Source organism: Culicoides brevitarsis, chromosome 2, assembly GCF_036172545.1.
Source record: "Culicoides brevitarsis isolate CSIRO-B50_1 chromosome 2, AGI_CSIRO_Cbre_v1, whole genome shotgun sequence".
Classification (NCBI taxonomy): domain Eukaryota; kingdom Metazoa; phylum Arthropoda; class Insecta; order Diptera; family Ceratopogonidae; genus Culicoides; species Culicoides brevitarsis.
Window position 1 is genome coordinate 39,159,197 of NC_087086.1, and position 17,835 is coordinate 39,177,031.

Genomic DNA, 17,835 nt, shown 5'->3' on the forward strand with positions numbered 1-17,835 from the left:
TTACTTAACTATTGAAATCAGTTTTTCAGTTTTTAAGTAAATAATAAATAAAATTGAAGATAAAGAGCAGATGTTGGAAGTTTAAGAGATTTTTTTATTTTAAATTACTTTTGATGTTTTTACAAAAAAAAAAATAAAATCTTTTAGAAAAAATATTTTAATTAATCCAAGGTTTATTTATTATTTAATTAAAAAAATTTGATTTTTCCAAATTAATTTTTATAAATTTTTTTTTAAATATTTTAATTACCTAATTATTTTTTTAAAATTATTTTAATTAATTATTTTTTTAATTATTTTTTTTATTTTATTTTTTTTAATTTTTTTATAAAATTTTAATTTATTTAAAGCTGATTTTTTTTAATTAAAAATATACTTGGTGAATTTAATTTTTTTTAATATTTTTTTCTCGTGAAAATTTCACGTGCCAAAAAATATTCATGAAATTAAAATATGTCCTTGATTTTTTTTTTCTTTCAAGCTAACCATTTATTAACATTTTCATCTTTTCTTTTGTTTTTCGAAGCAATAAAAAATATTTAAATTTTATTTATTTCCAGTTTAATAATTTTATGTTTATAAAAAATAAATACGTCATTAAAACGTCAAAAAATCACTTGAATTAATTATGTAAATTATGTTAAAAAAAATGATTAAAAAAATATTTTAACTTGATAAAAATAGTGATCCCATTGTTCAATAAGTCATTTAAGTATAAACTTTTGTTGTGTTAACATCTTTTTGTGAGAATTAAAAAAAAATATTTTGAAGAAAATTATTTGATAATTAATTTTATTGTGAAAAATTAAAAAAAAAAATTAAAAAAAATGTTTAAAATTTTTTGTTGTTTAGTTTTATTAAGTTTTGTAACTTATGCTAATTGGTAAAAAAAAATTAAAAAAATATTTTTTTTTCATTAAATAATATTTTTAATTTTTTAAATAATTTTAGTAAAAATATTGGATTTTTATCATCGAGTCAATTAGCTAAGAGAAATACTTGCAATGGTTACATGAAATATCTTCGAATATTTAAGAAAGAGAGTTTTAAATGTCATGAAAATGAAAAGTATAAAGATCCTTGTGGAAATAAACGTTGTTATAAGGTAAAATAAAATTTTAAAAAAAATTTAAAAAAATACTTTTTTTTTAAATAATTTTATACAAGAATTTTAAGTGTTAAAAAAATTAAAAAAAAAATTAATTATAATATATTTTTCAGAAATTTAACGAAGCTTGTACTGATAATCTGAAGTCATATCCATATCTTGGAAGATGTGCGGAAAATCTAAAATGTTTCGAAAATAAATGTGTTGGAGAAGTAATAACTTCAAAAAGGAACTACAATTTTCAAAGTGATCCTGAAATTGGTTCGAATGCTGAAAATTATGTCGATGATAATTATTCAAGTGAAAATGAGGAAAATGATGCCGAGCTTTTGAATCGTGCTTTGCAAAGAGTTGAAAATAGAATTGATGAAATTCAAGATTTTTTAAAATAAAAATTTATTGAATTTGCGGAATTATTTAAAAAATCATTAATTTTATTAATAATTTATTTATTAATGAATTTCATGATAAACTTAATCAAATTAATCAAGTCAATGTGTTTATATTTAAAATATTCTTGTACCTAAAATAATTTTTTGCAAAAAATTATAAAATGAAATAAATGTTAGTACAAATTGCTCGAGCAAAAATATTTTTTTTACTATGATTAAAAAATTATAAAAAAAAATTGATACTTAATTTTTATTAATTTTAATTCTTGAGACTTTTATTTTTTTAACGAAGTTTAAATTTATTTAGAAAATAATTTTATTTTAATAATAAAAAAGTAATTAAGTTTGATTAAATAATAAAATATATATTTTTACAAGCTTTTTTAATTTTTTTTAATTTAATTTTTTCTTATTAAAAAAAAAATAAAAATTTATTTTAAGAAAATTAAAAATTTTAAATAATTTTTTGTTATGCATGGAAAATAATAATTTTTTAAACAACTTCATATTTTTACATTGTTAAAAAAATAAATTTCAAACTAATTTAATTAAATATTAAATTATAGATTTTTATAACATTTTAATTTATTACATTTTAACTCTTGCTCAAAAAAAAAATAAATCAATTAAAAAAAAATTATTTTTATTATTTAGGTTTGAATTATTTTTTTTTCTAAAAGCTAATTAATGTAAAAAAATTAATTTCCTCAAAAAAATATAAATAAAAAAATGATGAAAAATTCAATTAAACTTCAGGTAATTTTCTTGTTTTTAATTTTATTTAAAAAAATTAAATTTTTTCTTTTCTTTTTCAGTAACAGAATGAAACAAAGGACATCACAATGGTATCAAAACCATCAGAAGCAACAATCAACGACAGAACAATCAGTCTCTCCGATGCCAATAATAATCCTTTCATCCATTAATTATTGCGATCCAAAGTACTTTCTGTTGCGTTTCCGTGCCTACCTTCACATTTAATTGTTTGCTCTCTGCTTGTTTTTATGTCCAACCCATAATAATGTCGCACATCACTAAAATTGCAACCGGATTATTTATGTACTTCGACGTTCGTTCGTTTCGTCATCAAAATGTCTCGTAATTAATGCAAAAAAGGCACAACGCGACGAATGACAGTCAATAACGATTTGCAATTGCATTTCATGTTAATTTTATCACGACGACGACGAAGAAACAAAATGAAAATTTTACAACGAGCCCGGATATGAAACGAGAGAATTGCGGTTGTTTTAATCATAAAATCATGCTTAATTGTAATTAAAAGTACTCTGCTGTAGCAATTCGAATGCGTTCGAGATAAGATCGGGGTAGCAATTTGACGATTGTTTTAATTTTAAATAAATTGTGCAGGAAATCCGCGTGAGGCGAAATTATTTATCGAGAACACTTAAACAACAACATTAATTGCTCTGCTTTTTCATCTCTCGTACAAACTCATGAGCGTAATTAATCACAAGGTTTATTTTTTTTTATTTTTTTTTCAGCAAAATGTTGAAAATTGGACACCCCGTGGAAGAATTTTTCACAGAGAAAAAGTTAACGAGGTACATCATCGCGGAAGAAGAAAAAAGAACGAAAGTAAACCGTGTAAGGAGAAATTGCTCGTTGTCGACACACGAGAAAGAGATCTAGGTAAGAAATATATAACAAGTACTGAATTATTATAAAGAATTATAAAAATAAAAAAAAATATTTTTCTATTTTATTTTAAGGGCATTTAGAAGAGGAAAATTGCTCTAATTTGGTTTAAAATATTTTTTTTTATTTTTTTAGAGAAATTTTAAATTATGCATCGGGTCAAAATTTCATCAAATAGAAAAAAAATAAATTTTTTTTTGGGAAAATATGAAATTTTATTTAAAAAGAAGATTAAATGTGCACTGGGGTCAAAATCCTAAAATTTCCTGTAGAAAAAAATTTTCTTACATCCAAAATGTGCATTGGGTAAATTCAAAAATTTGCATTGGGAAGAAATTTTAATTTTTTTTAAAGAAATAATCCGAATTTACTATCGGAAAAATTTCAAAATGAGCATTGGGGAAAACATTTAAAATGTTCTTTTTGAGAAATATTTTAAAAATATGCATTGGGATGAAAATTTAAAATTTGTTTTAAGAAGAAATTTTAATTGACTTAAGAAAAAAATTTAACTTGTGCATCGGATTAAAATGTTACAAATTAAAAGAAAACTTGGGCAAAATATTCTTTGACAAAAACTTTAAATTTTCTTCAAGAAGAAATACTAAATGTGCATTGGGTCAAATGTTTTTTTTTAATTTGTATTGCGAGAAACTTCAAAAATGTGCGTTGTTAAGAAATTTTAAAATTCGTTTGAAAAAAAAATCCAAATTTGCTTCAGGAAAAATTTTAAATTGTGCATTGGGTCGAATTTTCATAAGTATCAGAAGAAAAGTTAAAATATTCTTTTTGAGAAAAAAATTAAAATTCACTTTGGGAAAAAAATTAAAAATTTGTTTTGAAAAAAGAAAATTCAAATTTTTTTCAAAAAAAATTTCAAAATGTGCATTAGGGAAATTGAAAAAAATTTTTTAAGAAGAAATCCAAATTTACTATCGGAAAAATTTTTAAATTTTGCATTGGGAGAAAAATTTAAAAAATGTGCATTGGGTCAAAATTTTAAAATTTGTTATGGAAAATTTTAAAATTTAATTTGAAAAAAAAAATTAAATTTTTTTCAAAACAATTTCAAAATGTGCATTGGGCTGTTAAAAATCAAAATACGATACAGCTGAATCGTTGCAAAAACTTTCTAAAAATTTTTTTTTTGCCTTTTTTCACGTTTTACGTGTTGTTTTGTTGGCAACGCAATACCATCCTTAAAATATTTTGTGTTGCAAGTAACAACAACGGATTATAAAATGAGGAATGATCTTAGGTTTACCATTTTTTTCGAATTTCTTCTTCTTTCAAAATAAAAATCTCAAGGTTTTCTAAAAAATTCTCTTAAAAAATCTTGTCTCAAAATGGAAAACCAAAAATTGTCTCATCCTATTCTGTGTTTTAAAGTACCTGCCATGCCGAAGCAAAACAACAGGAAGATATTAAAAGAAGATGCACTGATACTATTCAATGTTAAAATATAAAAACAAGACTCACGTTCACTTGAACAGCAGCAGCAACGACGACGAAGTAGCACACTCAACAATGAAAAGTATCTCTGTTGCGCCGCACCGTGAAGAGAACGAGTACAGCTTCTATTTATTTTTATTTATTATTTTGTTTTGCGATATTTATTGCCGTTGAATTTCTCGGTAAAGGAATTTTTCTCATGCAGTTTGCACTTTTTTTTATATTTTCTTCGGTAATCTCGAAAAATCGCGTATATTATAAATGAGTAGCTTTCTTGTGAACAATTTTTAACTTTAGGCGAAATCCAGGTCAGACAATGGACTTTTTTTTGTTGTTGTTGCAAATTTATCGAGGAGAAAATTTTAAGTTTTCTTTGAAGTTAAATAAATTCTTTGGAGGAATTTCTGAAAAAGGAGGCAAAATTAAAGATAATTTTAATAAAATTTATTAAAGCGAAAAAAAATTAATAATTAAATATTTTGTCAAAAATGTTTAAAAATAATAAATTATTAATTTTAATTAATTCATTAAAAATTATTTTATAAATCAAATTAAATTTTAGACTAAAGTAAATAAAATTAAAAATGATTTTTTTAAATTGTAAATTGTTAATTTTAATAATTTAATTTTATTTAATTTTTATTATTAATTATTTTATTCATTAAAAATTTCATTTAAAATATTTATTAAATTAAATTAAATTAAAAAATTAATTAATTAAAGTTAAAATTAATAAATTTTAAATTAAAAAAAAATAAACAATCTGAAAATAATCCATGAAATTTTTAAATATTTTTTAAAACTTTAATTTAATTTTCCTCTTTAATTTTTTTTATTATTTATCAAATAATTTATTTATTTATTTTAATATAAATAGAATTTTGATTTGTAAAAAATATTTTTTTTTTAATTAATTTTTTTAATTTTATTTAAATTTAATTTAATGCAATTTATTAAAAAAAAATTTTTTTTTAATTTTTTAATTTTTGTTTAAAAAAATATTTAAAAAAATTGTTTAATATTTATTTAAAAATAAAATAGTTTATTTATTTTTTTTTCAAATGAAATGCAAATAAATTAAAAATTTCTTCTTGAACAATTTTTTTCCTCATTTTATTTGAAAAAAAAAAAAAAATATTTTGTAAAAATTTATTAGCCACGTTGATGCGAAAAAAGAAACTTTACGAAAAAAAAGCAACATTAATTAAGTCTCTTTTTTAATTTTGATGGTAATCCGGTTAGAGTAGCGCAAAATAAATAATGACGATTATTTAATTATGATTATTTCACCAGAAGCAACACAAAAATCATTTTAATTGGCAGCCGTTTGTCTTCTTTTATCTTGCTCATTATTTGACGTTTCACTTAGTCGTCTATCTCGTCTAAAAAGCGAGAAAATAATGATGACGACGACCAACTTACTCTTTTATTTCATTTTTTTTTTAGTAAAAAACAGATTTATTTGTCACAAATAAGCTAATTTGTAACTTTTTATCTGTGCTCTCTTGTTCGTTGGTGCCTTGTTGCGCGCATTGAATTATCGCACGGACATAAATAATACGCGGCTCTTCATTTTCGTAGCTGGAGAAAAAGTTTCTTTGGCGAATCCGAGAAATTAATAATGACGCAAATTTATAATTAGCATTTTTCCAAAAAAGTTTACTTTTGGCGTTTTAATTAATAACTTTGAAAAATGCCAAAATAATGAACAAAGTTGCTCGAATTGCGCGTTAATTAAAAAAAATTGGCAAAATTTGATCGGTAAATTTAACGAAAAATGTGTCACTTCGATTTTTTTTTCTTAAGAACATCAAAAAACTGGTTCAATGAAAGAAAAAAGGAAAAAACGCAAAGAAGAAGAAGAATTGAAATGACAGAAAGTGAAATATGATTGTTTTATGCAAATAACATCATCACCATCCATTTTACGATTCCGCACAAAGTTGTCTATGGTAATGCACGATGACGGCAAGAAAAAACGCTAAAAGACACTTTTTCTATGGAGGTTACGAGAACGCGCCTCCTTTTCGGGCATGTTAAGACGAACAAGCAACGACAAATGTGTGCGAGTTAAAAATTGAGTTATTTCCCATTTCTTTGCCATTTTTTCGTTTTTCGTGGAGGATGCGAATTTTCACTTTCGTCGTTTCGTTCGTTGGGCAACTAAAACAAAATTTGGTACGTGCCAGAACTGCGGATGTTGTCGGTTGAAGGATGACTTAAGTTATCATACGAGAGTCGTCGTCGTCGTCGTTTTATTGTCTTGCTTGTTTTTTTTTTGTGTAACCGACACTGAGTAACGGTGTGTGTGAGTTGAATCTAAAAATAATTGAGGATGGAGGCGGATGGTAGATCGTGCTTCGGAACAAGTCAATTTTTTCGTTTTTTTGTGTTGATTGATTTTTCGGATGGAGAAAAATTGGGTTAATGGAAAAGTTTTATTTGAATATGAAGGAAGAGATTTTGTGGTTTATTTTTCGGTATTTCTTCAATTTTTCTTGAATATTTTTTTTACTTGATAATTTTTCTGAGTTTCTCAAAAAAAAAAATAATAAAAAATAAATATTTGGTTTTTTTTAATTTTTTTTTTTTAATAAAAAAAAATATCCGGTTAATAATTTTCAAATAAATAAATATTTTCACTAGTTTTTACAACCAAAATGGTTAAATTTAGACATATTAATTTATTCAAATTTAAGTGTTCAAATTATTTTTTTTTTTTAGATACTTTCATTTTTTACAAAAATTCAACATTAAAAAATTAAATATTCAAAAAAAATTGGAAAAAATTAATAAAAATTTGTAAAATTAATTTTTAATTTTCTAAATTTATTTTTTTTTAATAATAAAAATTTAAATCAAAATATTTACATTAAATAAATTGATAGGTATATTTAAAAAAAATAATAAATATTTTTGGAAAAATTTAGGAAAAAATTTTTTTTTTGTGAAAATAAGGAAAAAGTTTGTTTCATAAAAAGCAATTTTTAAAAATTCAAAATAAAAAAAATTAAATAAAATAGATTAATATTTTTAAATATAGTTTTTTTTATTATTATTTTTTAATTTTTTTTTTATTTTTTTAATATTTTTAGCTCTTCATGAATTTTACTTTGAAAATATTTTTATTTTAATTTTCTAAAATTTTTAAAATATTTTTTTTTATTTTTAAATTTTTCTGTTTTAATTTTAATTTATTTTCGTTTATAATTTTTTTTTAAATTTTTTAAAAATTATTTTATTTTTGAAATTATTTTATTATTTTTAATTATTGAAATTATTTTTTAAAATTTTTATTTTTTTTTTTATTTTTATGATCATTTTAAAATTATTTTTAATATTTTAATTATTAGTTGATTTAAAAAAAATTTCTAAAGTTTAAATTTTTAAATAATTTTTTTTCCATTAAATTTAAAGCAATATCGTCGCAATTTCCTCTTAAATCCGATTAAATTTTTTGTAACACAAAAAAATAAAATCTAAACAAACATTGCTGTCGGCATCCAATCCTATTTTCGGATAATTTGCACCTACAACGCCTCGTCGAATTGCTGCTAAAACAACTGATTAACCAATTTTGTTGTACACAATTGCCAAAAATAAACATTTTCTCTCTCTCGTCCTGCATTTTTGGGGTTGTTGCCATCCTTCGACAAAAATGCAATTTCCTGCCAAGAAAATCTTTGCCTTGTCACAATTAAACTTTTTTCGTAAAAATTGGCAAAACGTTGTTCTCGACTTTGTTGCTAATGAGACAGAGTTTTTGTCTCTTCACTGGAACGAGCGGAAAAAATGGTGAATTAATGTGTTTTGTCGCTCTTTGCAGCTTCTTTTATCGATTCTTATCTTTATTCGTCGTTTGCCCGATTGCTCAGTGAACCCGTGCGCTGTCGGTGATTTCATGCCAATCTGATGCTCAATTTGCTCTGTCTCGCAAATAATAAGCGAAAAACGGCGATTGGAGAAGGAGCGTCATAAATTTCCGTGAATAATGTGAATATTTTGAGGCGAACACGTGTCAGAGATCGGGGAAATGGATAATTTTATTTCGTTTTTTTTGCCGCTTCAATCCAATTTTTGTCAAAACTGAGTCAATAATTGCTTTAGAAGAGCAAAATTTAATAAATACCGACAGAACCTGGCTTCCCAAAACGACTTATTTGTGTCATTAATACCATTATGCGATACCTTTTCACATAAAAACTCCCGAAAAAGACCAATTTCGACGTAAACAAACGGGAAAAAAATGAAGATGAAAGCACATAAGCCCACAGAAAATAACAATTTTTTGCTCTCGAGCGAAACAAAAGCGCACGAGGTAATGCGAAAATAATGAAAAATCGAAGAAAAGAGTAATGACTTGACAATAAATGTGCCATCAGTGTTCCTTTGAAGCGATTTTTCGGGAAAAGACGCGTGTTTTTATTTTTTTTTCTTCGTCGTTGTCTCGTGTTGTCGCCAGAAAATTAGCAAGGAATTTTTTCGAACATGAAAACAAGAAAAAAAAGAGAGAGTTAATGATGATACAGCACAATATTTCCTTTGTTGTCTTCATTTATCAACAAACGTGCGTAAGAAAGACGAGTTTTGCCCATGAAAGGAGCGAACGGAACGTTATTTGGCAGAAAATTAATCAAATTTATTTATTGGAGTTCAATACGTTTGTTTAATGGGTTTTTATTCGATTATTTTTCGGCTGGAAAAAATAATATAAAGAGAAAAACGGAATAATAAGAATGTTATTAGCGGTGAATTGGAGGAAAAATTGCTTTAAATGGCGAAAAATGAGAAAATTTGCTGCGATGATACCTTTCAATTGAAGAAAAAATTGATTGAAAGGAGAAAAATTATTAAAAAATTTTGTTTTTTTTTATGTTTTTATGGACATTTTTTAAAACACGTGCTTCCATTCTACCAAAAATTTTAGCAAAAATTAAATTGAAATTGAAAAACCTTTGATATTTTTGCCTTTTATGATAAATAATATAAATATTCAGACAATTTTAAAATAAATTTTAAATTTGTTTGTTAAAATGTGATTTGTGAGTCTCTTTGCAGATTGAAATATTTTTAACAGAATTGCGATTTGTTCCTTTTTTTTTAATTTAAATATTGGTAAACGTTCAAATTTTATTACTTTATTTTTATTTTATTTTGACTTCAAACTATTTTTGGCTTAAAAATTGAAAAAAAAAAAAATTTCAATAAAAAGTTTAAAAATAAAAAAAATCTTTGTTTATTAATTTAAAAAAAAAATAATTTAATTTTTAAAAAACATTTAATAATTAAAAAAAAAAAATTAAAATTTTATATTTAATTTATTTTTTCTTCGTGAGTTAAAAAAAAAATTATTTTAGTTTAATTTAAATTTAATAAAATTTTAATTATTTTGATGTTTTATATATTTTAATTTATAAATTTATAAAAGATAATTAATTAAAAAAAAAAGAAAATTGAAAAGATAATTAATTAATTTATAAGAAATATTAAACAAATTAATTAAAATTTTTATTTTTATCATAAATACAAAAAAAAAAAATAAAATTTTTCAAAAAAATTTTTTTTAAATATTTTTTTAAAATTATTTTTTATTAAAAATTTTAAATTTTTTTTACTAATTTTATTATTTTTTTTTTTGATTAAAAAATGAAACAAAAACTAAAAACAAATAAAAAATTATTTTATTAAAATTTCTTCAGGGACACTGCATCAATCAAATTTTTGTCTCTAATTATTTTGTCTGTGCGAAAAAAAAAACTTTCGCCGCAACAAAAGATGGATCCGCATGATCAATCAATTAAGAAAGTCGCCATGGCACGCGCGCGACAATTTTCGTTTCAAGGACGTCAAAGTTTCAAAACTATGTCGCGCGCACTAAAATATTTTTCCATGCGAATATAATTTTATAATTAAAATGACCACAGATGCCACGTTATTTGCCGTTATTTAGTGCAGATTTGTCATAAATAAAATTAAATCGAATCAAATATTTTTTAGGATTTCCTTTTGAATAAACAGACAAATAAATAAATCAAATTCGAAAATTAAAATTTTATTCAAGCGGAGGCAGAAACAGAGACTAGCACTAATTTGAATTGAGTTATTTATGTCATATATCAATTTTTTTTTGTGGCTTGAATAATCAAAAGAGCATTATTTTTGATGAAATATCGCTTAGGTTTAGTTTTTTTAGACAGGTTGCGATGAATTGGAATGTGTTCTAATTGGTTTTTGGTTTCCTTGTGAAGTTTACTGCAAGAGTTTTTTTTTGTATGTTATCTAATCGAGGAAAATGCAATTTCAATTTAAAAGATAAAGTTTTTTATTGTGAAGTTTTAAATTAAAAAATTGATTTATTCATCATTTTGAAGAATTTTATTAAATTACATGGTTAAAATTTTCAAAATGTGCATTGGGAAAAAATTTGAAATGTTAACTGGGTAAATTTTTTTCAAAATTTGAACAGAAAATAAACTTTTAAATGTGCATTGGGCAAATTTTTTATATTTTCTTCTTTAGGAGATTTCTAAAATGTGGATTGGGATTTTTTTAATTATTTGCATTGGGGGAAATTCTAAAATGTGCATTGGGATTTTTTCTTTAAATATTTGCATTGGGAAAAATTCTAAAATGTGCATTGGGATATTTTTTAAATATTTGCATTGGGGGAAATTCTAAAATGTGCATTGGAATTTATTTTTAAATATTTTCATTGGGAGAAATTCTAAAATGTGCATTGGGACTTTTTTTAAATTTGGACAAAGAAAAAATTTTAAAATGCGCACTGGGCAAACCCTATAAAATTTGCAATGGAACAACATTTTTCACAAAAAAACTAAAATTACGAATATTTCCCCGAAAATAAATCTTTATAATTGAAGTCAATTGTGCCTTCATGACCAGAAACAATCAAAATGCAATCAAAACTTGACAGTCGATTAAAAATGTAAACTACATATCGAACAAATCCGCGCTCCATTCATGTGTGCCTTTTTTTCTGTGCGAATTTTTCCCATGCTCGAGACAGATCTCTCGGAACGCGTGTCAATAAAAATAATATTTTTGGTTGTTGGTGCGAAACAACAATCATTTTCACAGCTCGTTTAGCATCCAGCGCATTACAGGATCCATCGAGTACTTGAACTTTGTTCGTTTTGCGACGACGTGAGAGTGGATCAACAGCTCCGTCGTTAATGAAGGGAAAACAAGGGAAAAAATTCCCTCCCCATCTAATAGTTTTTTTTTGTCCAGTTCCTTCAGTTCATGGCAGATAAAAAGCATCAATATATTGAACAAATGATTTTTTATGGTGATTTGCTCCGTAAAAGTGTAATGGCGAATTGCCTGCTCTCGTTGCTCTTCGCTCTAACGAGTCTACGAAAAAAATAGAACAACAATAATCGCATGGTAGCAATAGAGACAACGAATGACTTCCATTACTATTTATTAACATCATCAAATTTAATTTCGTGACCATTTGTGTTACTAAATTTTTTTACTGCATTTCGAGCGTTTTTTTGAGAAAAATTTGTGATTTTGAAAATTAGATTGTCTGAAACGCCATCTATTGATAAAATTTTTAATTAATTAAATTATTTAAATTTTTTGATATAATTTTTAATAATTTAATTTTACGAAAATGTGAAAAAATTAAAATTTGTAAAAAGATAATTCTGAACAATATAAAAAAAATTATGAAAATTAAAAAAAAGTGACTGTAAAAAATAAAATTAAAAATTAACGTAAAGAATTTAAAAAAATAAATTAAATTAAAATTAGTGGAAAAATTCAAAAAAATTAAATAAAATTAGTGAAAAAAAATAAAAACTCATAAAAATTTAAAAAAAATTATTTAAAAAAAATTAAAAAAAATAAAAAATTCATGAAAATTTAAAAAATTAGTGGAGAAAAAATTTACATAAAAAATTCGTGAAAAATTTGTAAAAAAAATACGTAAAAATACGTAAAAAATACGTAAACAAATTTAAAAATAAAATAAATTAAAATTAGTGAAAAAAATTAAAAATTTATAAAAATTTAAAAAATTATAAAAAAAATAAAAAAAAAAATATTAAAATGATTGTAAAAAATTAGTGAAAAAAAATTTAAAAAAAATTATAAAATTAAAGAAAATAAATTCATGAAAATTTAAAATTAGTAAAAAATTTAAAAGTATTAAAAAATTTAAAATTAGTAAAAAATAAAAATCATGAAAATTTAAAAAATTATTGAAAAAAAATTTACATAAAAGTATTTTGAAATTCGTAAAAAATACTTTAAAAAATTTATAAAAAAAATTAAAAAATAAAATAAATTAAAATGAGTGAAAAAAATTAAAAGCTCATAAAAACTAAGTAAAAAAAAATATTTTTTTTTTTTAATTTTTAAAAATTAAATTAAAATACACTCAAGCTCTTAAATTAAAAAAAAAACTTTCAATACCTAATTTTCTCTTCTTGTATCGTTCTAATTCGCGCAAAACTTCTGAGTGACACTGGTTGCTTGTCTGTATCGCCTTTACAAAAGTAATAACTGTTATTGGTTTTTTTTTCATATCGCATTTGCATTCATTATCTGTACCTACCGAGAGAAAAAAAGAAAGAGACATGGAGAAAAATCCAAGTTTTTGCAATATGGTGCATGAAAGTGCATGGAAATAAAGTTGAATTTTACATGGGCAATAAATGCAATAAATGGTTGATATTTTCTGATTTTACTCCGAAAAAAAAATATTTGAAATTATTGTCCATGTTACGGAGAAATAGAAAACGATAAAAATTGAATGTCTGTGACTAAATGGGAATTTTATTGGAAATTATTCTCAAACACTTTACGAAAGGTAAGAAACTCTAAAGGTTATAGTTCTTGTAATGGCTTTTGAACCAAAGTTACGACTAAAGATCGAGAAACTTGCAGAAAAAATATTCTTATTAACCGATATCGCAACTTTTGGATCTATTTAAATTCACAAATCACGTCAGTGCAGTATGTTTCCAAGAGTTTCTATTAAACTAAGGAAAAATTTTCGAAACCACAGCAAAAATTGGAGTGACACGTCTTTTAATACGACAAACACGACACGAGCTGCTTGCACAATTTTTCCATCAGATATCTCCCTTAAACTATCTGTCTTCTGCCAAATTAATTCAATTTCAATCTTTCTCGTCGATATGCTGCTCCGTCTTCTTCTTCTTCGTGATCTCGTGCTGCATCATGTGTGTGATTGTTTTAGATTGTCAAGCTTCTCATCTTTCACTAAATGCAACCAATAATATTTAAATGCAAGTCTCATCTCATCCCATCTCGTCGACTGGATTATAAAATATTTTATACCGTGACAGCGAAATCCCTTTTTTGCTATTTATGAAATTTTTCTTTTCATTTTTAGACATGGCGCGTGGAAAAAACTCCGAAGGGCATTAACCAGTATGAGGCAACAAAAAAAAATTAAATAATTAATCCGTGAAGCCAGACGATGGGTGCAAACATTTTCCAATAAATCCTTGCTTTTTGCGTGGCATTTTGAGCGAAATTCGGTAAGAACTTTTTTAATTCATTTATTTGCGTGCTGCTGTTTTCCAAGCCATATGAAATACAAAGGAATATTAAGTTGCTACAATTTTCGCTTTTAAGCCAAAGATGTGCAGTGTTAGACAAAAATTTTGCGTTATTAAGGCACAGCAATGAGACGCCGTTCCGCTAAAAACGAATCGGAGGATAGAAAATTTAGATAATTTATGTGTTTTCTTTCTGTTTTTCATCCTGTTTTTGTTACTGTTTCATGTTAAGGCAGTAGGGATGGCGGAATTTGTTCAACGGAAAATTGTTAATCAGGTAAGTTTTTTTTAAACAGTTCTTCTTCAAAATTAATAAAATTCAGTCAGTCTTTTTTTTTTCGTTCAGAGAGTTTTATAAAAACATCATCAGGTAAGTAAAATTCTAACTTATCAAAAAATTTGAAATATTTTACAGATAGAAGTTTAATTGATTTGACAGGACTCAAAATAAGCAAAAGGTAAGTTATGGCAATCAAAGTCTTATAAAAGTTATCCATGTGAAAGAACCTTATCTCTCTAATTTACTTTCAGATAAATTTCGCATGTCAAGAAGCAACATTTATTTTGAAATTTCAATCCTGTTTAACAATTGAAGCATATTTATCTGAATCTTTGACATGAGATCTATCAAGATGTTTATCCGGATCTATCATATACCAATAAAATCTGGCATCCAAATCTAAAGTTACAAGCAATTAATTGACAATGTTCATTAAGCAATTGAGTTCATCTGAAAATGAGTCTTACTAAATAATCTTCAAAAATATGGCATAGTATCATAAAGCAATTGAAAGAAGCAGTACTCAATATAACATTATTCCAAATATTAGTTTTGAAAATCAAGTTTCATTTATAAAGCCATCAGCCTTCATGCCTTAAATGGATTGATATTTGGAGAAACATATCCGTCGATATTTTTGAATTTTTTTGACGATTAGAACCTATAAAAATCTATTAAGGACTTGCAACAAAGCACTGCGGGCAATTCTTCTGAAAGATCGATATTTAAATGTACAGAACATGCTTGAGGAAACGAAACGTGAAGCAAAGGGTCTATTTTAACGCACTGAAACTGATCGACAAAGCCAAAAATGGTCTACTTCCTGAATACTTGACTGAAAGATTGACAAACTTGTGACTTTCTCTCGTTAAAAATTAATTTAAATTTCATCTAACAAAAATCTTTAATATCATTGATATACAATTTGAAAAATTCTCATAATTCTTTACAAGTTACGAAGAATTTCAAACAAATATTTGATCAAGTCATATTAAGGACATAGTATGCTATGTAAATATCAAAAAGCATCAACATATGATTTTATGACCTTTAATATATTACTTTTATGACTTTATACTCTCCTTGACCTTTGTCCTACAGCCTTTTCTTTGATAAATTTAATTTAATGACGTTTTCGAAGACAGTACCCTACAGGTTGGAAAGTGTTCAAATTTATACCTTAAGAGGTTCGATTTTGCGGGAACCATTAAATGGGATTAATTCAATCGATAAAGGGATTAATTTAACCTCTAAAGGAATTAATTTAATCACTCAAACGAATAATTTGAACACTTTTCAATCCGTATAAGGCTACCCTTATTATTGAGAGATATTGTATCATAAAATTTTCAAAAAGATACAAAAAAAAAATAATTCATTTCAGTTCTCAGATATTTTTTGATGAAAATTTCAATTAATTAAATTTAATTTTTTTTTAAAAAAAGATCGAAATAAGATAGAGTCTCGATTTCGTCATTTAATTAAAAATAATATGACATGAAATTTTTTGATGGTTTTTTGTTAGTTAAAGGCCTAAAGTAATCGAAAAAACCTAAGTTTAAAATTCTGAGATGAGCTTCAGTATTTTAGTCAATTTTAGTTCTGTTTTGTATATCAAGAAGGTACTTGAAGACTTCAAAATCTACTAAAAAATATCAAAAATCTCAAAAGTTCATTCCAGAATTTTAAATTTAGGTTTTTTGATATTATTTTAGGCTTAACTAACACAAAACCATCAAAAAATCTCATTCCATATTTTTTTCGCAACCCCTAACACGATACCACTGCCTTCCATAAATATTATTTCGCGATATACGATTACAATCTGCTGGATTAGAATTTTAATAGAATTTCGGTGAAAGAAGACAGTTATTTACTTAAACTTACACATCTCGCGTTTGCTGCTAACTGGTACGAGTCTCTTCTTTCTCGCGCGCAAACAAAACACGTAGATAGCGAATCTCTCTTTCGCAAAAAAAAAAAATAAAACATTTTTCACAATTTAGACATTCATTTATTCATTGTTTATTGTTCTTTCTGTGGGTAGCGTGTTCGTCTGTCGCGGGCTTGTTGTTGCCATATGTCGTTCCATTTTAGTCGCTCATACAGTCAAATTAGGGAACAAAGTACACAGCAAAAAAAAAAATAAAGAAAGAAATATGATCTTGACTTTGTTGTGTCGTCGTTTTTCGCTCGCTCGCGAGTAAGTAAATTGTAGTTGTTGAGGCAAGTCAAGTTGATTTAAATAATGTTATTTGCAAGCGAGTCATTGTTCAATAAAAATATGTGAAAACTACGAGGACATGCCATCTGATAAGATAGGCAAGCAATTTAAATTTTGAACGTCGCCAGAAGGAAAAATGCGGCAACGACACGGTCCAGCCTAAAATTGAAAATAAAAAAAAATTGTACATATTTAAATTATTCGCAGCTCTCTGTTTATTATCTTATTTGATTATTTTTTTTAGAATAAATGGCACAATAGGGGAAAAAATATAGGTCATAAACGTAGATTTATGATGCTTTTTGTATTATTTTCTAATATTTTTCATTACTTTTGCAACATAAAGCTTTTTTTTGCGATGCTATTGCGATTTTTTGGGGGAAGCGAGCATCATTTATTTTGTTTAGGAAGTTTTTTTTTTGGGCTTGGAAAGGAAATTGACTAAAGTCCAACAAAATTAATGTCTAAAGAGGGATATTTTAATTACCGCTAAATAATTGAAGACCCGTCAAATGCAAAGTTAGTACAGAAACGTTCGTGTTACAGCAAAACCACGATCAGGTAAATACAGAGAATTGGTACGAGTTGCAGTTTGCGGTTTGAACGCATCAAAAGTTGATTGGAAACTTTTGTGTCAGCATGTTTGTATTGTGAGTGTCGTAAAGAGTGATTAACGGAACACAGGGGCACAGGTGTTAAGTTAAACAGTGGTTTTGTGGTAGATTTTAATAATGACGAGATATGATAATTGATTGGAGAAGTTACGAGTAGTAATTAGGATGCAAAAATTAAAATGATTTTTTTTTTGTAGAATCCAATTGATTCCTTAAGTGAATTTTTAAAACCTAAAGAAGTTAATTTGAATCTTTAAGGAATTAATTAAATTATTAAAATTTTTTTTAAAAAAAATTATTTTTGAAATTTTTCATCAATATCTCAAAAAAAAAAACAATTCGAAAGTAAAAAAATAAAAAAAATAAAAATTTAATTAAAATTTATTAAAAAATTTGTAAAATAAAATAAATAATTAAATAAAATTAAAAAATAATTGAAAATTAAATTAAGTTAATTATTTAAAAAATAAATATTAAATATTAAAAAAATAATAATGAAAATGCAAAAATTAAAAAAAAAATTGTTTATTAAAATTATTATTAAAATAT

The 17,835-nt window shown here is 24.6% G+C and overlaps 1 protein-coding gene across 1 annotated transcript in view; it reads right to left on the reverse strand.

Moving 5' to 3' along the window:
- Window positions 1-1,225: 1,225 nt before the first annotated feature.
- Window positions 1,226-17,835, reverse strand: part of LOC134829122 (uncharacterized) — a 106,897-nt gene continuing 90,287 nt past the window's right edge. The window contains exon 8 of the mRNA XM_063842119.1: window positions 1,226-1,287. Coding sequence (XP_063698189.1) covers window positions 1,226-1,287 — 62 coding nt within the window. The remainder of the gene's footprint in view (window positions 1,288-17,835) is intronic.